Source organism: Oncorhynchus kisutch, linkage group LG3 (genome assembly GCF_002021735.2).
Source record: "Oncorhynchus kisutch isolate 150728-3 linkage group LG3, Okis_V2, whole genome shotgun sequence".
NCBI classification, from domain to species: domain Eukaryota; kingdom Metazoa; phylum Chordata; class Actinopteri; order Salmoniformes; family Salmonidae; genus Oncorhynchus; species Oncorhynchus kisutch.
The window spans coordinates 73,545,791-73,572,716 of record NC_034176.2 but is presented as its reverse complement, the minus strand read 5'-3'; the positions used below and the strand labels follow the sequence as shown (position 1 = coordinate 73,572,716).

The 26,926-nt window shown below is 42.1% G+C and overlaps 2 protein-coding genes across 3 annotated transcripts in view; one reads left to right on the top strand and one right to left on the bottom strand.

The window, feature by feature from the left end:
* Positions 1-2,433: 2,433 nt before the first annotated feature.
* Positions 2,434-10,604, bottom strand: LOC109881354 (protein LSM14 homolog A-like). Of its 2 annotated transcripts, none has more exons than XM_020473506.2 (9): positions 10,293-10,604; positions 9,538-9,701; positions 9,286-9,433; positions 6,933-7,115; positions 6,645-6,719; positions 6,265-6,444; positions 5,901-6,072; positions 5,480-5,759; positions 2,434-5,261 (listed from the first exon to the last, which is right to left on the bottom strand). In XM_020473506.2, exons 1-9 carry the CDS (start codon positions 10,411-10,413, stop codon positions 5,238-5,240), a joined length of 1,347 nt encoding a protein of 448 aa, XP_020329095.1. In that variant the 5' UTR covers positions 10,414-10,604; the 3' UTR covers positions 2,434-5,237. The 2 variants fall into 2 exon arrangements, with proteins under 2 accessions (XP_020329095.1, XP_020329096.1); XM_020473507.2 differs by having other exon boundaries at positions 2,434-5,258.
* Positions 10,605-11,373: 769 nt separating this feature from the next.
* The window catches only part of LOC109881355 (transcription initiation factor TFIID subunit 4), a 121,696-nt gene continuing 106,143 nt past the window's right edge, over positions 11,374-26,926 (top strand). The window contains exons 1-2 of the mRNA XM_031814346.1: positions 11,374-12,706; positions 20,477-20,643. Coding sequence (XP_031670206.1) covers positions 11,425-12,706; positions 20,477-20,643 — 1,449 coding nt within the window. The 5' untranslated portion in view covers positions 11,374-11,424. The remainder of the gene's footprint in view (positions 12,707-20,476; positions 20,644-26,926) is intronic.

Below are 26,926 nucleotides of genomic sequence, written 5' to 3'. Positions count from 1 at the left end.
AGGGTGGGAGTGGATGTAGTTGGGCCGTTTCCTACCACAGACAGTGGAAACATCTGGGAGCTCACGGCCATGGACTATTTCACAAAATGGCCTGAGGCCTATGCTCTGTCTGACCAGGAGGCAGAGACCATCGTCGACGCCCTGACAGCAGGATGTTCAGCAGGTTTGGAGTTGCGGAGTCCATCCACGGCGACCAAGGCAGAAACTTTGAGTCCCGTGTGTTCGCCACCATGTGTGAGAGGCTGGGTATGCACAAGACGGATACAACTCCTCTCCATCCTCAAAGTTATGGCCTTGTGGAGCGCTTCAACAAAACGCTTGGACAGCAGTTGGCCATCGTCTCTGCCAAACAACAGTGTAGCACCTGCCTATGGTCCTCATGGCATGCCGCTCCGCTGTCCAAGACTCCACCTCCTGCCCGCCTGCCCTCCTCATGCTGGGGAGAGAGATCCACACCCCTGCGGAGATGGCGTCGACCCACGGATAGCCCTCATGTTCCCCCTGGGCCGGAGTATGCCCGGAGACTCCAGGACCGCCTGGAGACAGCCCACACCTTCGCCAGAGTGCAGCCGTTGAATGCAGGTGTGAGACAGAAGAGGAACTATGACGTGCACACCCGGGGAAGGCACTTTGTGGCTGGGGAGCTGGTCTGGGTCTACTACAGCTCCCTAAGGAAAAAAGGCAGATGCCCCAAGTTGGACAGTCACTAAGTGGGACCCTGCAGCGTCCTGGAGAGGGTAGGGGAGGTTGTTTACCTGGTGCAGCTTCCTCCCAGGGGGAGAAAGGTGGCACTGCACCGGGACAGGAATTGGTTGGTAACAGAATTGGTTGGTAACATAGGTAAGATGTTTTATATTCATCATATGTTTGTAAGTTACTTCTCATCAGAATGTTATTTTTGTATAATACTGTGTCGGGGTTGCAGTATCTGTTCTATGTCAAGACTAAGTTGCTTGGGCCGGAGAGAGGGGAGAGGTCAAGCGTGTATCTCTTGGCTCCACAATGTCTGTGTGCCAGTCAGTGTGTCTCTGTGATCTTGTCAAGATAGGATGGATTTGATATATGCCTGTTGATATGGATGATTGGTTTATTGTTCTGAGTTTGAGAAAATAACATAGTTTAGGAGACAAAGCTGAACGATTTATTATGTCTATGCTGTCTGACTATGTGTGTTTTTTGCTATTAAAGGATCTCAGCTGCAATGTTTAAGGGACTCTCAGAGAATTCATTGATAGACACTGAATTGATCTGAGAGTCACAGGGTCGTGATAGAGCTCATATAATTAAAGATGGACTTTGATAACTAACTCTGACTTGTGTGTGGTTTGCTCTCATGATTTGGTAAATAGAGGAAATTTCCACGACACTGGACAATTGTTCCTTTATGATCTAGTCTGGTCATTACAATATAATATGGCCGGAGTTCGAGACTACCGGCGTTAGCTAAATATCAAAATCTGTTTGCAGTGGAAAAGGAAGTTCCTTCAAACTGTGAAATCTGTTTGAAAGGAGAAGCTAGTAAAATTGCATATTAAAGAACGCGTTAAATTAGCGTGAGTGGATGTATATTTAGCAGCTGTAGGCGTTAATTTAACGTGCGCAGGGCCGCTTGCAGACGTTTATTTAGCACATGTTAAACCACCTGCAAGCACATTTGCACGCCCTTCTTTGACGCGTGGAGATGTTTACTTTACACACATAGCATTAAAAAGATCGCGTTTTGACCACGTGCTTTAAGACCAAAACGGTGTTCCACATCTTAACCTCACCGCTAATCTTATGCCTAACCCGAACTTTAAATTATGACCCAAAGGCCAATTTCTGTTTTCATGATTTTTACGATATAGCCATCCAGACTTTGTGGCTATGGTAACTAGTGGAAACAGGGATTTTCGTTCATTTTAGTCGAACATTTGCCCGTTCAATTTCAATCCAGTCCCTTGTCTTTACCCTGATATAGAATCCTGATAATCTGTGGATAGGCTAATTGATGCTTCCTGCTATATCAAGTTCATCTGTCCAGTTGTTTTGGACAGGAGTAGGACTCAGGGTAGGACGAGAAGTAGCTAGGGAGCGAAGTGAAAAAACGTCCCGTGCCCGTGCTAGTGCGCATGTCAAAATCTAATGAAACTTCAGAAAAAGTCAACCCAATGCTTTCTACAGAAGCATGTCTATAAAAAATATAACTTAAATACATTTTCAAGCTACATATACATGTTCCCCCTTCTCTATAAAATACCATGACCATAAACATATTTCAAATAGTAACTGAAAAGCCCTAAAAAAATGACATACACAGATGCTATGAGCCTGGAAGGTTTGCTAGAAGGCAATAATTTCATTTCGCCTAAAATCTTGAAAAATATGTGAACTGAGTAGTGTCCACAATTCTTGGAAGGCAACTCGACTGTCAATATAATAAAAACAAGGAGATGGCTATTGAACAATTGTTTATTTTTATAGAGTAAAAACCTGTCTGCAGAGGGTCGGCCCACTTGAAGTACACCATGCTGTTCAACTGCTTTATTTAGAAACAATATCTGGCTTTATTATTCCAGAGGTCGGAAGAAGTAACTAATGTAATCAAAACTTTACAGCAATATGTAGGTAATATGTAGTTTGAAATCTCAAATTAGCTCTGGACCTTACACCGATGTGGTTATTGCAACTGCCCAGGCTCCTGTGTATAATCCTTGTTCGGAGTCATTATTTTGTGTTTTATCACAAGGTAAGGCTGCCATAGCCCCATACAAGCCATCCTGATCTCACGAGCTCACAGATCAGGATGATTCGTACGAGGCTAAGGCTGCCATACATTGCTCTGTATTATCAATCTGTACAACAATTCAGTCAAACTGCACATTTATGAACTACAGGATATATTGGCCTAGCTGCCCAACATTTTTTATGTTCTAGATCAGGTTTATCTTGTAGTGTTTTCAAATAGTATAGCTTACATATTGTCATCATACTGTAGGTCAATTGAGAGGGAGATAAATGCATAACCCTCCTTCTAGCACTCCCAAACATACTGACAAAAAGTGAGAACATCTGAAAAATCCACCCCCTTATCCACTGGTCTCAACATCCAGTTCACATCCCTTTATCTTAAAAAAAGAAAATATCCCATTAAATATCTGAATCGCCTCAAGAGGTATGATTTTATGGACAATCCTCCAAACTGCAAGTGCTGAACAATAGACAGTGCTCAATAGACTTCCCCAAGCATGGGGAAAGGGACAAACATTGCAAGCTTAAAGCACCGATGCGGTTTATTACAAATGCTGGAATTGGATCACTAGGAATTCTTCCAGAAGTTTAGTAGATTGGTTTTAAGGCCTGGAGTAACTTCACCACTTTTCATCTAACTTCTTCCAACAAGTGAATTTGTTTCCTTCAACCTCATGTAAATTTAGCAGTTGGACTTAAAATAAATCTATGAATGTAAACTCAAACCTAGTTGTGCAGAATATTATCTCTGATGGCTGAAGATTTTGCCCAAGTTATACAGCCCTTACTCTCCCCAACATATTGCCACTTCAACAAATTGGATGTTCTTTTTTCAGGACAAGCTTACATTAGAATCACTTGTGTGCCAGGCTACTACAATGTCAATACAGCTGGTGAATGATACTATTATTCACTGAAGTTGCATTAGTGGGACTGAAAAACAAAAAACACCAGCATCTTTGTTGAGTTGAGCACACCAGATTGTTTTTTCAGATGCAACACCATACAAGGGGCAAGCATGCCAATAGACCATCAGGCAAAGCAAGATTGTCTGCTAGAAAATTGTCAACATACATCAGTAACACTTGTTGAATTGCAAATTGTTTTGAAACAAACAGAATATGTAGCCCAATGCTCCCAGTCGTATTCCATACTGGGGACAAGATCAATCTGGTTACACAGCAGTCTAGGCCAGAAGCAGCCATCTTCTCTTGCAGGGCAAACATTTAGAGGTCAACAATGATTTAATACCATAGACACTTGTTAAGCGGCTATTTAAAACATGGCAGTTATTTCATATTCAAGCGCTGGGGAGATGAAGGCTAGATAGACATTTCTAATGACTGATGCTCCAAGTTCAGCCATGATTGTTGCAGAAAAGCCTCCTTTGACGACATTGACTACACTAAAAAGAGCTATAGTCACCAACACTACATTTAACAAAAATATGCCAGAGCAAATATGTGCAGCACACCCCATCACTGAATCACAAGGACTGCAGTCCTTCCCAACATGACCTGTAGTTGGTGACCAGCATTAGCAGGTGTTGGGAACCACAGGGCATGCTTAGGGGTAGAGAACACATCCCAAAAGTTCTGAATCAATTCATTCATATGCATTTCTAAAACCAGAAGTTAAGTGGCAACCACAAAATATTTTTGGGGCAGAAATAACAGCGTGATGCAGTAGAAATACATTCATTCAATATTCAGTAAGATGATAAAACAAATGATCCCGATTAGTGAAAACGCTCCAAAATGTTTTCAGGATGTCTGACCTACTCCGATCTTGTATAAATAGCTTAAAGGTCTGAACTGACTACCTTAATTAGAAAGCAGGAGCTCTCCAACAACAAAATTGAGCCTATGATGTAAACCACTTATCTACTTGATGTACCCCAAGAACATTTACATTTTAGTCTTTTAGCAGGAACACTGAAACAATAGTTTCTAAGAAACTTGGCAAAGTACAGCAGAACGTCAAAACACGGGATAAACGGCTACTAAGAAATAGACTAGGAAAATATAAAAAACAAAAACTGTGACCCGACAGGCTATGTAGGATTTTAGTGCTCCTAAGGTACATTGCAGGATATATCCCCCCAAAAATAAAGCTATTTTTCAGTGATCAAAGTACTCACAGTATCAGCGGGATTCTGCATACATCTTTACACAACATTATCAAATACAATTTTAGTAAGAAAGGAACTCAAATAGATGCAAAAATACTGAATAATTCCACTGGAGTACAATATTTACACAAGTTCTTGTCCCTCTGATTACTGTATAATATCAAACAATGCTCAAATTCTCAAAAGCACATTATAATCCTTTGTTGTATTTTTGGGAGAAAAAAAATGACATTGGTAAAGAAACTGCATTCACACCCGTTGAAATCAAGCAGTCAACCCCAGTGCTGGTGGGAAATTTACAGAGTATGTCAATCTTGACAAATATTTCTGGACCATGAAGGGCTACAATTCTTGGTGGATCCATCTCTCTGGTGCACTACGCGGCCACTTTGTTATCCTTCTGGAATAAAGCAAAACATGTTTAGACTTGAACACGCATCCAGCCTTTAATAATATCGAGACAAAGTCTTGCATCATATTGAACTTTACTTGCATTATAAGTGTGATGTTGGGTTGTCCTGTCCTTTGTTGCGAGTGTGTGTTTATGTACATTTAACTTTGGAATAATAAAATATAAAATCACCAATATTTTTACATGTGGTGTACGGAATGATTTACCCTGTATTCATATTCAACGAACTCCCGGCCACCTCTGCTGCTTCCTCGGAATCCTCCCCTGAAGCCGGGTGGGGCCCCGCGGGTGGGTCCAAAGGAACCTCTGCTCATGGCACGCCCTCTGCCCCCACGGAAGCCCACGCCGCCACGACTTCCTCTGAAGCCTCCTCGGCCTCGGTTGTGCCTCAGTGGAATGCCAAAGGTCTCCGAATTCATCCTCCTCTCCTCAGCCCAAGTCTGCCTTCTTGGGAATCCTGAACCGCCAGATCGCTCAGCTGCTTTCCTGTAAATACAAAATGAGACCATTAATGCCAAAGACTAACCTAACCGACATGCTTTGGATTTCAATTAGTATGAGACACTATCAATACCACAAAGCACAAATAAAAATAGTTAATAGTTTAAGAGAGCAAAAGGGACATGCCTTGTATCATCAGAAGAAATGTTATCAAAGAAGGACTTAGTCTTGTCGTAGTAAACGTTGGCCACCACAGGTTCCTCTTCTTCAGCATTGCCTTCACTGTTCTGGGTCTCCACTCCAGAATCTGCCTTCTCATCTCCATTAAGAGCCTTCTCTGGTTTATCAGGCTTGTCGTCTATGTTAGACAATTAAAAAAGGGGTACAACATTTCTTCATAAACTTGGATTAAGATAAGAGGATAAAAAGAGTACACAAAAATGGACAAGTTCCAAGTCAACAGTGGCAGCCTGGGAATTTAGGTAGGAACCCAGGCTAGGCCATGACATTACTGCTGCATGGAACATGCTATAATAATTACAAATAGTACCTTTCAGTTTGAGTTTGCTCTGAAACTCTTTTTCAATCTCCTCCTTGTTGAACTGAGCGTTGGCAGTCTCAAAGTCAAAGTCTTGATCAAACTTCATGGGACCGTCCCTGTGTGGGTTGAAACGGCCTCTTCCACGGTGACCACCTCCACGACCACGGCGCTGAGGGGGAGGACCACCGGCTGGGAAGACAAGACAGCAGAGTCAGACAAACAATAGCAAAGCAACCTTTAAATTATATTTAGTTTGAATGCGTATAGATCTTATTTTGACAGAAAAACATGGGCACATTAACACTAGTAAGCCAGTGTACAACAGAAGCTAGGGCGAGAGCTTAAAACAGGTTAGCAAGTACACTGGTATTTCATGAGAACCAACTCACCACATTGACGGTGATTCCGGTTGTCGCCACCACCTTGCTCAGAATCAGTTCTGGGTATTTTCTGAACCTCAGGGCCTAAAAAAAGCACAAAAATAAAAAGACCAAACTCACAATTATTTTGGCATATCAGTCAAGAGCAACAATATTCTAAACTAGAAAGCCATATGGCCAGGTTCTTCACTTAGAGAGATAGGCAATCAAGCAATTGTTCTCAACAGGCAATGTAGACTAGTCTGTGTGATAGCAGTACATTGTGGACATTCAGGCCAAGCCTGGCTACAGCCTCACCCCTCCTCTGTTCCAGGATGTCTGGAGGCTTCTGGTTGCCCAGGGTAGTGATGGGCCTGGCTGATGGGCCAGTTGGGCCCCTTTGTCCCACTGGTGCAGCAGGGGCAGTGGTGGGGGAAGTCTGCACTGCCTGCTCCATGGAAGGGCTCTTCCTCAGAGTGTCCAGCTGGGGACTGATGCGACCTAGGGGATAAGGCAGGGTTTAGCCCAAGATGTACTGTTTACCTCTAGAGGGCAGTATTTTCACATCCGGATGAAAAGCATGCCCAGAGTAAACTGCCTGCTACTAAGGCCCAGAAGCTAGGATATGCATATTATTAGTAGAGTTGAATAGAAAACACTGAAGTTTCTAAAACTGTTTGAATGATGTCTGAGTATAGCAGAACTCATATGGCAGGCAAAAACCTGAGAAAAATCCAACCAGGAAGTGGGAAATCTGAGGTTTGTCGTTTTTCAAGTGATTGCCAATCCAATATCCAGTGTAAATGGGCTCAGATTGCACTTCCTAATGCTGCCAAGTAGATGTTAACAGTCTTTAGAAAGTTGTTTCAGGCCTCTATTGTGAAAGGAGAGAGAATAAGAGCACTCTGAGTAAGTGGCTCAGCTGAAAGCAATGAGTTGTTTACACGTGGCGTGAGCTCCGTTCCCTGTCTAATGACAATGGAATTGTCCGGTTGGAATATTATTGAAGATTTATGATAAAAACATCCTAAAGATTGATTATATACATCCATCGTTTGACATGTTTCTGCAAACTTTAATGGAACCTTTTTGACTTTTCATCTGGACTTAGTGCCTGCGCTTTGTGCATTTGTGAACTAAACACGAACAAAAAGGAGGTATTTGGACAAAGTTGGACTTATCGAACAAAACAAACATTTATTGTGGAACTGGGATTCCCGGTAGTGCATTCCGGTGAAGATCAAAAGTAAGTGAATATTTATAACGCCTTTTCTGACTTTTGTTGACTCCACAACCTGGCAGGTGTATGTATGGCTTGTTTTGGCGGCTGAGCGCTGTACTCAAGATTATCTCATGGTGTGCTTTTTTGAAATCGGACACAGCAGTTGCATTAAGGAGAAGTTTATCTTTAAGGAGCCAACTGTTACTCTTTAAGGTCCAAGGACATTATATGATATATTTAAAAGGTAGACTGGCTCTGGCAGCCAACACAGCCAAATAAGCAATATAAATATATATATTATTTTACCCCCTTTTCTCCCCAATTATTCGATCTTGGTTCATCGCGGCAGCGCCCCAATGGGCTCGGGAGAGGCGAAGTCATGCGTCCACCTAACTGCGCTCCTTAACACCCGCCAGCTTAACCCGGAAGCCAGCCGTACCAATGTGTCAGCCTCCCCTGCTGGAAACTGGCATAGGTGGTGAGCCTGCAGGCACCCGGCCCACCACAAAGAGTCACTAGAGTGCAATGAGTCAAGTAAAGCCCCACTGGCCAAACCCATCCCCAAACCCGGATGACGCTGGGCCAATTACGAGCGGTCCTATTGGACTCCCGACCACGGCCGGTTGTGGCACATATGAAGCTGGGACTGTAGTAACACCTCTAGCACTCATGCAGTGCCTTAGACCTCTGCTCCACTCGGGAGCCCCATACACTCAATTTAAACATGAAATCAATAAAAAATTGCAATTCGGTTCTAGAAACAAATCCCTTTACTTTCAAAATCATTTCACAACTGCAAAATATACACTTACTGTACACTTTTAACCAGCTTTATCACCATTGAAGCAAACAGTATTTTTCAGTGTGACATTTCTGGCAACCTTCTACAGTTACACACAGGCGTTTGGAGTATGCCAGATAGCTAATTAGCACAGGTAGTGCCTCTGTCTTCCATAAACACACGCTGTAACATGGAGATATGGCCATGTGGGAACACTAAACCAATAAAAAAGGTGTATCACTTTAACCTTTAATTATTATTTCTCACTGATATTAAAGATAAGATCCTTATGCCTCCAAAACCGTACCACAAGTGACATGTTACTGTTCAGACCGAGCGCTGGGGCTCTTAACACAACTCCCCCCATATAGAAGACACCATAGTCCAATTTCTTGTGTAATGCACTGGAACAGAGTCATGATCAAAGGCAGGTTGTGTGATTATAATAATGCAAGAAGTGCAGTTCTCCACTGATGTTAACTGCAAGCAAGATACTGCATAGAACATAAAATTGCATGATATTGAGAGGCAGATATGCTAAAGAAAAAAGTACTAGCTCCAACAGCATTGCATTACACACTGACAATACAAGAGCTTTCAAGATCATTCTTCATTTCAGACATCTCAGAGATGATAGAATGGCAAAGCAACAAGATGAATGTACCAACCTCCACCGACAACTCCAAACTGCTGGGACACCAGGGGGCTGGGGTTAAACTGGCTGTAAGGGGGGACAGGAGCCCTGCCGCTAAAGGGTGCATATGAGCCCACAGACTGGAATGATGGGGGTGGAGCATTGGTGGATCCAATAGAGGACTGGGGAAAACAAAATGTTAGACAACCATATACAGAACTATTAAGTATGTAAACAGCAAATACATTTCCCAATGAATCATTGACTAGATCAATGTCCTGCTTACTTGAACAATGGCAGGGTCCTGAGGCAGGGAGCTGGTGGCTTTTGGTGGCTCGCAAACAGTCAGGTCCTTGATGTCACTCCCTCTGAATATTATGTACTCGAAGACTTCATCCCGTGGTGGAATTGGCCTGTCAGTAGGGCGGTCCTCAGTGCCAAAGGAGCGGACTGTTTGGATAAACAAATGCAGAGACAAATTACATTGATTGCCTGCCAGATCATCCACCATTCATTGTACAGTCTAGTATTGACAAAATGAAACACCGTGCAGGACGTAAACAAAGAACGCAAGTGAGCGCATGCACATACCAGTGCAAACAGGCAGCTAGCTGCCACTGGAGGAACAACAATAGAACGGTCGCTAGTTAGCTAACTTGCACTTTCTAGCCATCAAATTAAGGTCAACATCGTTAGCATTTTATCTAGCCGATTTCCCGCCCACATTAACGTTTACTATCTAATCGTGCAAGTTAGCTGAAGTGATAAACCGGTCAGCTAAACAATGCACCAACAAAGCATGAATGAAACAGGCCAGAGCGTTTGCAGTGAAACGGGCTAGTTAAATCAGCTCTGCTAACTTAAACTAGCCTGCCACACGCATGATTACGCATTCGACAAAGCTAGCTACTAGCTATGCTAACTAGCATTGTAAAGAATTTGACAGTGACAGACTAAATGCCTGCACCACATTGCTAGTTAAAAAAACGGTGTTTTCAATTTATCGACTTATTTGATTGCAAGGTATACGTTTTAGCTTACCTTTGGCGAGGGCAACAGTCGAATTTTCGGTGTCAATTGTGTATAAAATTCCCTCATAGCGAATCTCGGCCTTCGAGATTAGGCTAATTTTACTCCCGATGTAGGGTGTCCCTCCACTCATACCGTCTTCCTTTTTATTTGAGTGTGGGAAATAAATATAGATCTTCCAAAAGTATATGGAAAGTAGCTAGCTACGTTATTTAGTCCTGTTTGCACACTTCTAACAAAGAGTATTGCTCGTTCGTTCTTCCACCAATTTGCTAGCACAACGACATGGCCGTTTTCTTATGATGCCTTGCCTCACCGCAAAGAATGGTGGGAAATCGTCTCTGTCAACCGTAGATATCGCGAGTTTTCACGGGATCATTGCTACCTTTCAAAGATTACTGATCTAAGGTTAGTTTTGTGTTTCTCTCCCTTCTGGATACTTTCTGGGATTGGGAGAGGGCAAACTGATCCTAGATCTGAGACTGCCAACTACAGTTTATGTACATTTTCCATCGCTGCCACTGGATACCTTATCGCCCATCTCTCTCGCCCACCCCGTATGCATAAAATACATAAAAAGACAACGTTTGTTTAATTAAGCAGTTTCCACACATGTATCATGTATTTTAATGTAATCTGCAATAAATGCAAGGGTGCAGTTGCAATCTGCTTAATATAACAAAATGTCCTTCCAGCAATTCTAACAAACCAGCAGCCAGCCACAGCTAGCCGAAGCAACAAACCTTGATAGGTGAAATTAGGTGAAGGTGAAATTATTTGGTGCGGAAACTACTAAGTATTTCCAGTCGTGTCTGTGGCAAGTGTCAAAATAAAATCTCTAAAATATGTCCTAGGGACCATATGCTACTCTCCCAGACTAAAGCCTATTTTCATTGCCATAATAAAATGTGAGGTTTCTGAGTTTCTGTGAGAACTCCCACTTTATTACGTGCTGAAATGTAACGTGCTAAACAATTTCCTTACAGTATTTTGTTTAGTAATACATTTATTAATCAATGAAATTTGAAAAAAACAACCATAAATATTGGCTCTTTGACGTCAGATTAATTCCCACAATGCCTAGTAACACGCATGCGCATTTCACTCATTTACACTTTTTTTAGACAGCGATCTATGATCAAAGATGGCGAGCACCTCCGACCCACTGGAAGATATGCTATTTTCTGAGGTGGATGAAAAAGCTGTGAGCGATTTAGTGGGCTCTTTGGAGTCACAACTTGTTGGACAAAGCAACCCTGCAGATACTCAGTCGGAAAACAGAGGTGCTGGGTCTACATTCACTGCAAACCATCACTTAGGGAAAACGCTAACAGCCCAACTGGGTACTACACTAGTACAGCAGCAACAAGGACAACATAAAGCTGGGATGCACCAGGAGATAAACTCTAAAGAAATTAGCTTAGAGAAAACTGTTACATCTTCTTCGCTGAGTTCTATTCCGTCCTTTGAGGAAGCTTCCACCACTTCAGGGACTGGAGTAAACGCTACCAAGAGCGGTTTGCAATCACATGGAACATCATCTATCACAACACTACCTGCATTTGGTGGTGTAGCAACTTCTCCGCCTGTCAACAGCATCAGCAGCACCACCACCAGCCGAGGTTCCGCTCTGGCTTCAGGTCAGACATCAACAGACATTGTCGAGCATCCAAGAAAACGTATAACTGCATCGTTACGGAGTGCATCCGTGGGAAGTCAGAGTTTGAACGGTAGCGGAGGAGCGGTAACGTCAAGGAATAATCCCCCTGCGGCGGGAACTGCTGCGTTGATTAGCAGTGCAAGTGCAGCAAACTCAAGTCGGACCGTTGACGTTACATCTTGTGTAAATACGACGAATTTCACTTTATCTAACTCCAGAATTTCTTCAACTCAATCAGCGATTCCCCTGGATAAGGGGACTCCTACTATTGCTTTGCAAAGACTACCAAGTCACATTGTAGCGAGCATTGCACATAATGGAAATGGCACTACCGTCTCGGCCTTGGTTAAACAAGGCGCGATAGGACCGATCACCTGTGCAGCAGCTTCACAAGTGAACCACAAAAAAGAGGGTTCTGAAGCGAAGTCGGACGCTCCCGTACAGTCCAAAATAGTAATGTCCAGTCCGTTAGGTGTTGTCAATTCCGTAATAAACTCTGTTTCCTCTCCCTCTGCTGTTTCCAACATAGCAGCGGCGACTACTGCAAGTCATGTCATGGCAAATCCTGCTGTCAATGTTGTTGGACAAACAACAACTGTTGGAATGGTAAGGCCAGCGTCACCGGCTGTGGCCACAGCTATACAGCCTCTGCTTCGACCGGGAGTCCCAGCGGCTCAAAGGACTGTAGCCCCCCAGCTGATTGTCAGACCCCCCCAACAACCACAGACGACCATTCAACTGCCTCCTGGGTTTACCATCCCACCGGGTAAGGTGTTAGAAGGATGAATTGCTCTTCTCTTCAAATCAGAGCGGGGAAATCTGCTCAGATCAAAACAATGAAACTGGGCAGGTCTTTTTGAGAGCCCTGTGCTTTGTCATTACATCAATTGTGTACTTTAATGTAAAACATTACCTGGACATGTGATGTGTTCCTTCATCACTTCCTGAAGATTCCCAAAGACGCAGCAGATTCTGAATGTGCTTTGGGCAAAGTAGCATTCATTTGATAAAACACCTGTCAATACAGATTACATCTGTAAATTCTATACAGATTAAAGGAGAAGTCGTTTTTACAACAACATCTCTATTTCTGATGTAAATGTCATCTTATAGAAGTGTCCAGACACCTTTTGTGTGATTTCACATGTTTTTGAGAAACTTGCCCCAAACAGCAAATCTCATCTTCTTGTTGTGTAGTATAGGGGCCCTGAAAAAACACGAACAAAGGCTCCAAAGACAAATGCTTCCTTTTTTTGTCAGTATAGTGATGCAGGTCTTTTAGATATTTTACATATGAAATTGTGCCATTCCGAAAATTGTCCACAACATTATAGACGCCTTGTTGTGGCTCGAGCGATACATTTCTGTCCATTTTACAGGTAACCGCCAAAATAAAGGAAACACTTGAGTAAATGATGGATACAAAGTGTACTGAAAACATGGATTCTTACACACAGGAAGTTCCAGGCCCTTGTAGAATCTATGCCAAGGCACATTGAAGCTGTTCTTGCGTCTCGTGGTGTCCCAACGTGCTATTAAAATGCTTTAAGTTGGTGTTTCCTTTATTTTGGCAGATACCTGTAGCAGCAGGCTACATGGAGAATGGAACAGCTGGATAGGGGAAACAGCTCGAGTTGTGCAAAAGGGAATATAACATTGCGGATAAAGTTTGGAATGACAATTTGTGTACAACATCTAAAGAACTGCGTCACTATACTGAGAGCTTAGTTTTTTTTCTAAGAGGACGTATTTGCTTGTTTCTGGAGCCTTTGTTCATGCTTTTTCGGGGGCCCCATAATACACAAAACAGATGAGAAAGTGATTTGTTGTTGGCTGTAAGTTTCTCAAACATGTGAAATCACAAAAAAAGTTGTCTGGACCCTACAACATCCAATTTCCATTTAAATATAAGATTTGGTTGTAAAAAATAAATAAATAAAAACATATCCTTTACATCTGTATTGATTTTAGGTTCATTCTGTATAATGTTCGTAGAAATATCTGAAATTGAATAAAGTTATTACATGATTCATGACACCCACTATCAACACAACACAAAGATCACAACCAAGACTGCATGTGAGCAAGATGTTCGCTGCTCAGTTGGTATGGTGACAAAAATGCCTACTGGTATACTGAATATAATATACAGTATATTTCAATGGCATTGACAATATGACAGAACACAGTACACAATGGCATGCGTCATTCCAGTTCTAAGGAAGTTCCACGCATCTGTTTGATATCACCCAATCAAATGATTTTTCTGACATCACAAGCATGTACATACAGTGGGGCAAAAAAGTATTTTGTCAGCCACCAATTGTGCAAGTTCTCCCACTTAAAAAGATGAGAGGCCTGTAAGTTTCATCATAGGTACACTTCAACTATGACTGACAAAATGAGAAAAAAAAATCCAGAAAATCACATTGTAGGATTTTTTTATGAATTTATTTGCAAATTATGGTGGAAAATAAGTATTTGGTCAATAACAAAAGTTTATCTCAATACTTTGTTATATACCCTTTGTTGGCAATGACAGAGGTCAAATGTTTTCTCTAAGTCTTCACAAGGTTTTCACACACTGTTGCTGGTATTTTGGCCCATTCCTCCATGCAGATCTCCTCTAGAGCAGTGATGTTTTGGGGCTGTTGCTGGGCAACACAGACTTTCAACTCCCTCCAAAGATTTTCTATGGGGTTGAGATCTGGAGACTGGCTAGGCCACTCCAGGACCTTGAAATGCTTCTTACGAAGCCACTCCTTCTTTGCCCGGGCGGTGTGTTTGGGATCATTGTCATGCTGAAAGACCCAGCCACGTTTCATCTTCAATGCCCATGCTTCACATGGGGGTGGATACATGGTGTTCTTTGGCTGCAACTCAGCATTCTTTGTCCTCCAAACACGACGAGTTGAGTTTTCCCAAAAAGTTATATTTTGGTTTCATCTGACCATATGACATTCTCCCAATCTTCTTCTGGATCATCCAAATGCTCTCTAGAAAACTTCAGACGGGCCTGGACATGTACTGGCTTAAGCAGGGGGACATGTCTGGCACTGCAGGATTTTAGTCCCTGGCAGCATAGTGTGTTACTGATGGTAGGCTTTGTTACTTTGGTCCCAGCTCTCTGCAGGTCATTCACTAGGTCCCCCCATGTGGTTCTGGGATTTTTGCTCACCGTTCTTGTGATCATTTTGATCCCACGGGGTGAGATCTTGCGTGGAGCCCCAGATCGAGGGAGATTATCAGTGGTCTTGTATGTCTTCCATTTCCTAATAATTGCTCCCACAGTTGATTTCTTCAAACCAAGCTGCTTACCTATTGCAGATTCAGTCTTCCCAGCCTGGTGCAGGTCTACAATTTTGTTTCTGGTGTCCTTTGACAGTTCTTTTGTCTTGGCCATAGTGGAGTTTGGAGTGTGACTGTTTGAGGTTGTGGACAGGTGTCTTTTATACTGATAACAAGTTCAAACAGGTGCCATTAATACAGGTAACGAGTGGAGGATAGAGGAGCCTCTTAAAGAAGAAGTTACAGGTCTGTGAGAGCCAGAAATCTTGCTTGTTTGTAGGTGACCAAATACTTATTTTCCACCATAATTTGCAAATAAATTCATTAAAAATCCTACAATGTGATTCCTTCCTTCCTTCTCATTTTGTCTGTCATAGTTGAAGTGTACCTATGGTGACATTACAGGCCTCCCTCATCTTTTTAAGTGGGAGAACTTGCACAATTGGTGGCTGACTAAATACTTTTTTGCCTCACTGTATTTTGCCAATGGGCAAGTTTAATGAAATGGCAGGACATAAAAAACACCAGACATGATCTCCTCTATTGGTATTCATCTCTCAAAGTTGTTACAATGAACTGCATGAGGCACGTGAAAGAGCAACTCAAGTTCTTCAAGAAAAAATATCACTGTGTTGGCCCAGCAGATTGATAGGCCTACTCATGCATTTTGTATGCACTCATTCTTTTTTATATTCTTTTAATTTCACCTTTATTTAACCAGGTAGGCCAGTTGAGAACAAGTTCTCATTTACAACTGCGACCTGGCCAAGATAAAGCAAAGCAGTGCGACAAAAACCACACAGAGTTACACACAAACAAATGTGCAGTCAATAACACAAAATAAAATAAAAATAGAAACGTCTATGTACAATAATTACAATTTAGCATTAATACTGGAGTGATAGATGTGCAGATGATGAACGTGCAAGTAGAGATACTTGGGTGCAAAAGAACAAGAGGGTAAGTAATAATATGGGGATGAGGTAGTTGGGTGTGCTATTTACAGATTGGCTGTGTACAGGTACAGTGATCAGTAAGCTGCTCAAACAGCTGATGCTTAAAGTTAGGGAGGGAGTTATAAGACTCCAGCTTCAGAGATTTTTTCAATTGGTTCCAGTCATTGGCAACAGAGACCTGGAAGGAAAGACGGCCAAAGGAAGTGTTGGCTTTGGGGATGACCAGTGCAATATACCTGCCCGGAGTGTGTGCTATGGGTGGGTGTTGCTATGGTGACCAGTGAGCAGAGATAAGGCGGGGCTTTACCTAGCAAACACTTATAGATGACCTGGAGCCAGTGGGTTTGGCGATGGATACGTAGTGAGGGCCAGCCAATGAGAGCATACAGGTCGCAGTGGTGGGTAGTATTTGGGGCTTTTGGTGATAAAACGGATGGCACTGTGATAGACTACATCCAGTTTGCTGAGTAGAGTGTTGGGGGCTATTTTGTATATGACATCGCCGAAGTCAAGGATTGGTAGGATGGTCATTTTTACGAGGATATGTTTGGCGGCATGAGTGAAGGAGGCTTTGTTGCGAAATAGAAAGCCAATTCTAGATTTAATTTTGGATTGGAGATGCTTAATGTGAGTCTGGAAGGAGAGTTTACAGTCTAGCCAGACACCTAGGTATTTGTAGTTGTCCACATATTCTAGGTCAGAACCGTCCAGAGTAGTGATGCTAGTCGGGCGGGAGGGTGTGGGCAGCAATCGGTTGAAGAGCATGCACTTAGTTTTACTAGCATTTAAAAACAGTTAAAAGCAGTGGATCAGAGAATCACCAGCAGCAAGAGCGACATCATTGATATATACAGACAAAGGAGTCGGCCCGAGAATTGAACCCTGTGGCACCCCCATAGAGACTGCCAGAGGTCCGGACAACAGGTCCTCCGATTTGACACACTGAACTCTATCTGAGAAGTAGTTGGGGAATGAGGCGAGGCAGTCATTTGAGAAACCAAGGCTATTGAGTCTGCCAATAAGAATGAGGTGATTGACACCTCGAAAGCCTTGGCCAGGACAAAAGCCTTGGCCAGGTCGATCAAGACGGCTGCACAGTACTGTCTTTTATCGATGGTGGTTATGATATCGTTTAGGACCTTGAGCGTGGCTGAGGTGCACCCATGACCAGCTCGGAAACCAGATTGCCTAGTGGAGAAGGTACGGTGGGATTCGAAATGGTCGGTGATCTGTTTATTAACTTGGCTTAAAAACTTTGACTCAGTAGAGAATGCTGCTCAAAAACTTTGACTCAGTAGAGAATAAGAATAGGGACTTAAAAAAAAATGAAAATGATCGACACCGACAATACTGATCACTTATCGCAGGAATTTTGCTGATATTGTTCATTACGATAAGTAGCCTATATTAGAGAAATGTAAAGTTTGAAATGAAATAAGTTTACTAATATGGGTGATTGTTAATGGGACAATTGATGGCTACAACCATCAAACTAGTAGTAGTTTAGAGGATGTTTTTAAAAAACTGACGCACATTAATGTTATTAACTTATAGGTTTATTTATCGTTATTGCATCAATTCAGGCAATTTATTGTAATATGGATTTTTGTCCATATCGCCCAGCTCTAGTGGAGATTAGACTTGCCACTGTCATATAATGCTCTCAAAGTTACACATTTTAAAATAAACAAATAGCAGGATATACATACCTCTGATATGATATATTCTGATATGCAGAATAATTTTAACCTCAGTTCAATGGAGAAGAGAAGTTTCATGGAGTGCAGGGAATTCCTGGCCCAGAGCACATCACTGTCTGGCAATTTATGAGTTTATGAGCATTTCTCAACCGCTAGACCATATTGCATCTCATCTCACCAATACATGCCTGAAGACAATCCACTGTGAGTGCTGCATATATGTGCTCAGTGTGGCGCATGATTAGGTCTCCATGTGTTTGCAAGCGCTAAATGAACAGTGAATGAATCAATGCAAAGACTGGAATGGAATTGATGGAACGGGTTCAAACACATCAACCAAATGGAAACCACATGTTTGACGCCATTCCATTTATTCAATTCTAGACATTACAATGAGCCTGTCCTCTTTTAGCTCCTCCCACCAGCCTCCTCTGATGTACAGGCTTCCTTATTTTCACTCTGTCAATTAGGTTAGTATTGTGGAGTAACTACAATGTTGTTCGTTCATCCTCAGTTTTCTGCTATCACAGCCATTCAACTTTTACTGTTTTAACGTCTGCTTTGGCCTCATGGTGAAATCCCTGAGCAGTTTCCTTCCTCTCCATTAACTCAGTTAGGAAGGACTCCTGTATCTTTGTGACTGGGTGTATTGATACACCATCCAAAGTGTAGTTAATAACTTCACCATGCTCAAAGGGATATTCAATGTCTGCTTTTTAAAAATCTTTACACATCTACCAATAGGTGCCCTTCTTTGCGAGGCATTGGAAAACCTCCCAGGTCTTTGTTGAATCTGTGTTTGAAATGCACTGCTCGACTGAGGGAACTTACAGATAATTGTATGCATGGGTACAGAGATGAGGTAGTCATAAAAAATCATGTTAAAAACTATTATTGAACACAGAGTGAGTCCATGCAACTTATTATGTGACTTCTTAAGCACATTTTTACTCCAGAATTTATTTAGGCTTGCTATAACAAAGGGGTTGAATACTTATTGACTCAAGAAATTTCAGCTTTTCATTTTTAATTAATTTGTAATATTTAGAAAAATGGAATGGAACATAAATCCACTTTGAAATTATGGGGTATTGCTTGTAGGCCAGTAACAAAATATCTACATTGAATCTACTGTATTTTAAATTCAGGCTGTAATTATGTAGTGTGTGTGTGTGTTGGGGTGTAGGTACAATATGTATGATTGTGTGGATAGAGTCCACTGTGTGTGCGTAGAGTGCAAGAGAGTTAATGCTAAAAGTGTCAATGCAGATGATAGAGCTTTTATTACACAGTGTATCTGTTACTGAACATAAATGCCTCAAACAGATTTCCATAAGCCTCCTCTAGATTAACTCAGAGACTCAGAGAAAATGTAACTATATTATACTACAATGTTTTCACTAACACACAAAAGCTACTTTAATCACTGAACATTTTGGGTAGGCTAATGGGTATGCTATAAGAGTAATGTCCAGACACAAGTAGGCCCTATGTGACTTAAAATGTGTAGATCTCTGCGTAGGAACAACTGAAACTGCAACATACCAGCCTGCATCTCCCTGCTGGTTTGCCTCTGAAGCTAAGCAGGGTTGGTCCTGGTCAGTCCCTGGATGGGATACCAGATAGTGTTGGAGGGCTAGTAAGAGGCACTCTTTCCTCTGGTCTTAAAAATATCCCAATGCCCCAGGGCAGTGATTTGGGACATTGCCCTGTGTAGGGTGCTGAATTTTGGATGGGATGTTAAACAGATGTCCTGACTCTATGGCTGCGTTTACACAGGAAGCTCAATTCTGAAATGCTTTCCACTAATTGGTCTTTTGCCCAATCACAACAGATCCTTTCACATCAAATTCCTCTAAGGCAGGGTTCCCCAAACTCGGTCCTGGGGCCCCCCAGGTGCACGTTTTGGTTTTTGCCCTGATATTTTTAAGACCAGAGGAAAGAGTGCCTCTTACTAGCCCTCCAACACTATCTGGTATCCCATCCAGGGACTGACTAGGACCAACCCCTTCTTAGCTTCAGAGGCAAACCAGCAGGGAGATGCAGGCTGGTATGTTGCAGTTTCAGTTGTTCCTACGCAGAGATCTACACATTTTAAGTCACATAGGGCCTACTTGTGTCTGGACATTACTCTTATAGCATACCCATTAGCCTACCCAAAATGTTCAGTGATTAAAGTAGCTTTTGTGTGTTAGTGAAAACATTGTAATATAATATAGTTACATTTTCTCTGAGTTAATCTAGAGGAGGCTTATGGAAATCTGTTTGAGGCATTTATGTTCAGTAACAGATACACTGTGTAATAAAAGCTCTATCATTTCTCATTCTATTTGATGCTGATGTAAATGGAATGTACTGCTCTCATGGGCAGATTGAACATGGCATTAAGAAATCAGAATGAACATCAGAATTGATTCTACTTTTTCATAAATCCAACGTGATCTCCTTGTCACTGGTCTCCTTGTCACTTTCTAGGGTCACTATGTGACTGTAATAGGTGCATTTCATTGACAGCCAGCCCAGGTGCCTTTTATGTCAGTGTAATGACTTTGACTGAGTATATTGTGTGTGATTGCTCTGTCTGCACTCTAGGAATGGTGTTGGTGCGCACTGAGATGGGTCAGCTGGTGATGGTCCCACAGCAGGCCCTTGCCCAGGCACAGGCACAGGCCCAAGCCCAGGCCCAGACCCAGAACAACATCTCCCCCCGACCTGCCACCCCCACTGCAGGGGCCACCTTCAGAGCAACTACCCTACAGGTAAGAGTTACTACCCCACTGTCACTACCACAGTGTGACATGCCCTTAGTTGTTCAGTGAATCAGTTACACAGAGGGATATATTAATTCAAAAAGATGGATTTAGTTCATTACATTGAAAAAAACAGTTGCTGAATGTATATAGCCGCTGGCTTTTGGGAAACTTATCATTTGATATTCCTTATTATGGAAAGGCCTGTATTGCATAGGATGTTGAAGAGGTAATCTATTTCATAGAATACTAATCTACACACTGGGCTGCTCTAGGTAGCTAGGTTCTACCATTAGGTATAGTAGTAAAGAATTTGATTGTCAAATATATGCAGACACATTCCTTGAGGATATCAAAAGAGATGAAGTGGTTATAGCCTGCCACCTAACTGTCTCTCTGTAGTCTCACTTTACATTACTGAAGCCTCTGAGACAATTGGAATAGATTTATGGTTGTCGTTACACTTTACATTATGTCCTTCTGGTAACTGTAATTGCTGTAGTAACAACATTGTATTTGTATGCGTATAGTGTAAACTGTCAGCTGAAACTAGTTAACAAAATATAATCTACCTGATTTACATTATGTCAGTTTAGACATGTTGCATTTGTCAGGTCTTTTTTTTAAATCAAGCTTTTATCCAGACTGGTCTGTATTTGACCCAAATATTTTACATTAGTATTGTGTTTTTATGTGTAATTATATAGTATTATTTTGATAGAGCAGTAGATCTGGATTAAGATCCTTATCTTAATGACTCTTCTGGGTCTCCTATTTTCAAATTTAAAGAGCTGCTAAATATTTAATAGAAATTTGCTTATTATCACCTGTGGAAACATTATTAATTGCAGTGGTGATTTTAGCATGTAAATCCTGGTGGGGCAAATTCATTTTATTTATTTTTTTGCATGCCAGCAAAGCCACTACAAAACAATAAACAATACATGAATTGCACTACAATGGTGACAAATGGTACCCACAAACTGTTAGGGCCCACATAAAGCTCTCCCAACAGCAGAGCTTTCTTTTCAGCACCATGAATCCTTAACACCGCTACACCATCAGCAGAGCCTTGTCTGGGAAACGAAACAGTTCATTCAGCCTCATTTACTGCCTTTTTAAAAACACTACTGTTCAAAAGTTTGGGGTCACTTAGAAATGTCCTTGAATGTCCTTGAAAGAAAAGCTATTTTTCTGTCCATTAAAATAACATCAAATTGATCAGAAATACAGTGTAGACATTGTTAATCTTGTAAATGACTATTGTAGCTGGAAACTGCAGCTTTTTAATGGAATATCTACATAGGTGTACAGAGGCCCATTATCAGCAACCATCACTCCTGTGTTCCAATGGCACATTGTGTTAGCTAATCCAAGTTTATAATTTTAAAAGGCTAATTGATCATTAGAAAACCCTTTTGCAATTATGTTATCCCAGCTGAAAACTGTTGTGCTGATTAAAGAAGCAATACAACTGGCCTTCATTAGACTAGTTGAGTATCTGGAGCATCAGCATTTGTGAGTTTGATTACAGGCTCAAAATGTCCAGAAACAAATAACTTTCTTCTGAAAACCGTCAGTCTATTCTTGTTCTGAGAAATGAAGGCTATTCCATGCGAGAAATTGCCAAGAAACTGAAGATTGGGTACAACACTGTGTACTACTCCCTTCACAGAACAGCGCAAACTGGCCCTAACCAGAATAGAAAGAGGAGTGGGAGGCCCCGGTGCACAACTGAGCAAAAGGTCAAGTACATTAGAGTGTCTAGTTTGAGAAACAGATGCCTCACAAGTCCTCAACTGGCAGCTTCATTAAATAGTACCCGCAAAACACCAGTCTCAACGTCAACAGTGAAGAGGCGACTCAGGGATGCTGGCCTTCTAGGCAGAGTTGCAAAGAAAAAGCCATATCTTAGACTGGCCAATAAAAATAAAAGATTAAGATGGGCAAAAGAACAGAGACACTGGACAGAGGAACTCTGCCTAGAAGGCCAGCATCCCAGAGTCGCCTCGTCACTGTTGACGTTGAGACTGGTGTTTTGCGGGTAATTGAACTGTTTGGCCAGAATGACCATCGTTATGTTTGGAGGAAAAAGGGGGAGGCTTGCAAGCCGAAGAACACCATCCCAACCATGAAGCACGTTGATTCACGTTGTTGTGGGGGTGCTTTGCTGCAGGAAGGACTGGTGCAATTCACAAAATAGATGGCATCATGAGGCTGGAACATTTTATGGATATATTGAAGCAACATCTCAAGACATCAGTCAGGAAGTTAAAAACAAGGACATTTCTAATTGACCCCAAACTTTTGAATGGTAGTGAAGCTGATATGGCTGACTTGCATAAACAAATGTGGTTTCTACTGACAATTGAGATGTACAAACTATGGCATAAGGGAATGATAAGCGGATAAGAGGCAATCCGTAATTTCGATTAAGACATTAATGAGCGAGCTAAGACGACCATAGTCAATATCAGTATTTGTTCATCACTTTTGAAATGTACAGCGTCAGAATTAAGAACATAGGCCTTTCTTACAGTATTCTCCCTGTACACCAAGTCAGAACCGTAGGATAAATGAAGGGGGCATATACGCAGACAATGAAATCTTTTACAATATTCAAGGATATTTCTCAAAGACAGGCTATAGGCTACATGTATTAGGGTGAGGCACACTGTCTGCAAGCAGCTTACTACACAACATACACTTAGTATTACTTTCTTAGCTACAGTATACATATCCCGCTGTCATATTACATAATTTATGCAGCAGCATACAATACATTTTTGGACTCACCATTGTTGTGCTGCTCACTTGAACAGGAAGGTGGTGCGGCGGTCCTTCTTGTGGGCAAATTTTGTCATAAAACTTTGTCATCAAAGTCTGGCATTCTCTGGATTTATGGTGCTTTTAAGACAACTGGGAACTCTGGGGAAAAAAACAAGGTTGAATCATTACGTCAGTGATCTTCAGGTCGGCGCTCTAGAAAGAGACCCAGTTTCCCGACTTGGAATTCCGAGATGGATGACCGTTGAAAACACATTTTCCCAGTCTGAGCTCGTTTTTTTCTGAGTTCCCAGTTGTCTTGAGATTTCCCAGTTCCGAGTTTCCAGTTGTTTTGAACGTGGCAGAAGTCATGCTGCTGAATTGACAGCATGACCAATGTATTCAGCCTCTTCTGGCCCATGGTATTGCGTGTGAATATTTATTTTTTTAAATCTTGGAAATTAGACCCTTAAACCCAGACTTGGACCACAAATTAGACACTTGCAGGTATCCACTGATTTCTTACAAACCACTCATTGTTGAATTTGCGATTTCTAACTTGTTGTGTAATGTTTATGTCCAATGGCCGATAAGCACCAATACATTTGATCTATAATTCCTCTTCATATGACAATGATTGAAAAGGATTTGCCAGTAGATTGTCGATGTGATTCATGATGATGACTGCTTATCTAGCTTGCTAGCTAAGATTTTGAAAGTATGATTTTGACATGATCAGTCCAATCAAAGCTACGGTAGATACAATATAACGTGATTTGACGTAATTTTATCTGTGGCCAATGACCTTGAGCCTTCTTGGATGGGCACTTCATCATGTAAATCTATGTCAGCATTCTGAATGCAACTCAGAATGCTGAGTTGCATCCAAAGAACACCATACCTACTGTGAAGCATGGGGGTGGAAACATCATGCCTTGGGGCTGTTTTTCTGCAAAGGGACCAGGACGACTGATCCGTGTAAAGGAAAGAATGAATGGTGCCATGTATCGTGAGATTTTGAGTGAAAACCTCCTTCCATCAGCAAGGGCATTGAAGATGAAACGTGGCTGGGTCTTTCAGCATGACAATGATCCCAAACACACCGCCCCGGCAACGAAGGAGTGGCTTCGTAAGAAGCATTTCAAGGTCCTGGAGTGGCCAGTCTCCAGATCTCAACCCCATAGAAAATCTTTGGAGGGAGTTGAAAGTCCATGTTGCCCAGCAACAGCCCCAAAACATCATTGCTCTAGAGGAGATCTGCATGGAGGAATGGGCCAAAATACCAGTAACAGTGTGTGAAAACCTTGTGAAGACTTACAGAAAACGTTTGACCTCTGTCATTGCCAACAAAGTATTGAGATAAACTTTTGTTATTGACCAAATACTTATTTTCCACCATAATTTGCAAATAAATTCATAAAAAATTCAGTCATAGTTGAAGTGTACCTATGATGAAAATTACAGGCCTCTCTCATCTTTTTAAGTGGGAGAACTTGCACAATTGGTGGCTGACTAAATACTTTTTTGCCTCACTGTACTACCCACCACTGGGACCTGTTTGCTCTTTGTTGGCTGGCCCCTGCTTCATATTCGTCACCTACCTGGTTAAATAAAGGTGAAATAAAAATACAATAAATATCCTGTCTGGTTCCTGCAGACAATAACATATAAATACCACCAGGGGGCAGCATTTCTTTGACTTGCACACTTCAGCTGAACAAAAATGCATTGCACTTCCTTTGATTACCATTGGGTGTCATTATGCCAGTATTTAGCCTCTAATTCTGTGTGATTGCAAGTCAATAGATTGTTATTCATTTGTAAAATTATACAATTCTAGAATTCTAAAAAATATATACGTTACAATGTAAATGGTAATTGCATTGTAATAACCTAAGTACGTGTTTGTTACTGGAGGACTCAGCACCACTATACACTGGTACCAGTAGGCTCAGACTTATTTTCACATGAGCTGTAGAAATTAAGACGGTTATCTTTGAGTTGCTGAACTTGTTATCCTTCTTCCTACCTGCTCATCCTGAGATAAACACTGTAACAAGGTATTGCAGAGTTGGTTGTTATAGTGATTTAGGATCAGAGTGAATCGAAGGTTCAACACTGTCACTGATAGCAGATTAGTGAGCTGCCAGCATTGACATAAACATCAACACATGAAAACAAGAGGAGCTGGAATATGAAAGGGAATGGGATTTATTCCCGGTGCTCCTCTCCTCTCTGTCTGTCTCTCCTGTGACCGTGAGGGAAAACGGAAGGCATTCCGAGCTGAGCTCCTTCCTTCGACAAGTGTTAAATCATTCATCATCCAACTGCCTGATTGGTTTAAAAAGCTAACAACGCTTTAGCTGGTGAATGAGAAATGTGTTATGAAGGTATGGCTGGTGGGGCGATGCACTCCCCTGCTCTTCCCCCCTCGTGAGCCCCATTCTCTTCCCACCTAACTGCACATTCTTTGAGCCCACAAAACGTTCTGCTAAGGAGAGACTCGGAGGGAGGAGCCCTCTTCATCTAACCCCTTTCCCCTCTTCATTTCCTCCTTCATTCCCCCCTTTCCTGTCTCCCTTTTCCCCCCTCTCGGCTGTGTGTGTCTGTGTGTGTGTGATATTTATATATACACTGCTCAAAAAAATAAAGGGAACACTAAAATAACACATCCTAGATCTGACTGAATGAAATATTATTTTTAAATACTTTTTTCTTTACATAGTTGAATGTGCTGACAACAAAATCACACAAAAATCATCAATGGAAATCAAATGTATCAACCCATGGAGGTCTGGATTTGGAGTCACACTCAAAATTAAAGTGGAAAACCACACTACAGGCTGGTCCAACTTTGATATAATGCCCTTAAATCAAGTCAAAATTAGGCTCAATAGTGTGCCAACTCCTGGACAGTCTGTGGTGCAACGTAGCATTGGTGGATGGAGCGAGACATGATGTCCCAGATGTGCTCAATTGGATTTAGGTCTGGGGAACGGGCGGGCCAGTCCATAGCATCAATGCCTTCCTCTTGCAGGAACTGCTGACACACTCCAGCCACATGAGGTCTAGCATTGTCTTGCATTAGGAGGAACCCATGGCCAACCACACCAGCATATGGTCTCACAAGGGGTCTGAGGATCTCATCTCGGTACCTAATGGCAGTCAGGCTACCTCTGGCGAGCACATGGAGGGCTGTGCGGCCCCCCAAAGAAATGCCACCCCACACCATGCTGGAGGATGTTGCAGGCAGCAGAACGTTCTCCATGGTGTCTCCAGACTCTGTCACATCTGTCACATGTGCTCAGTGTGAACCTACTTTCATCTTTGAAGAGCACAGGGCGCCAGTGGCGAATTTGCCAATCTTGGTGTTCTCTGGCAAATGCCAAACGTCCTGCACGGTGTTGGGCTGTAAGCACAACCCCCACCTGTGGACGTCGGGCCCTCATACCACCCTCATGGAGTCTGTTTCTGACCATTTGAGCAGACACATGCACATTTGTGGCCTGCTGGAGGTCGTTTTGCA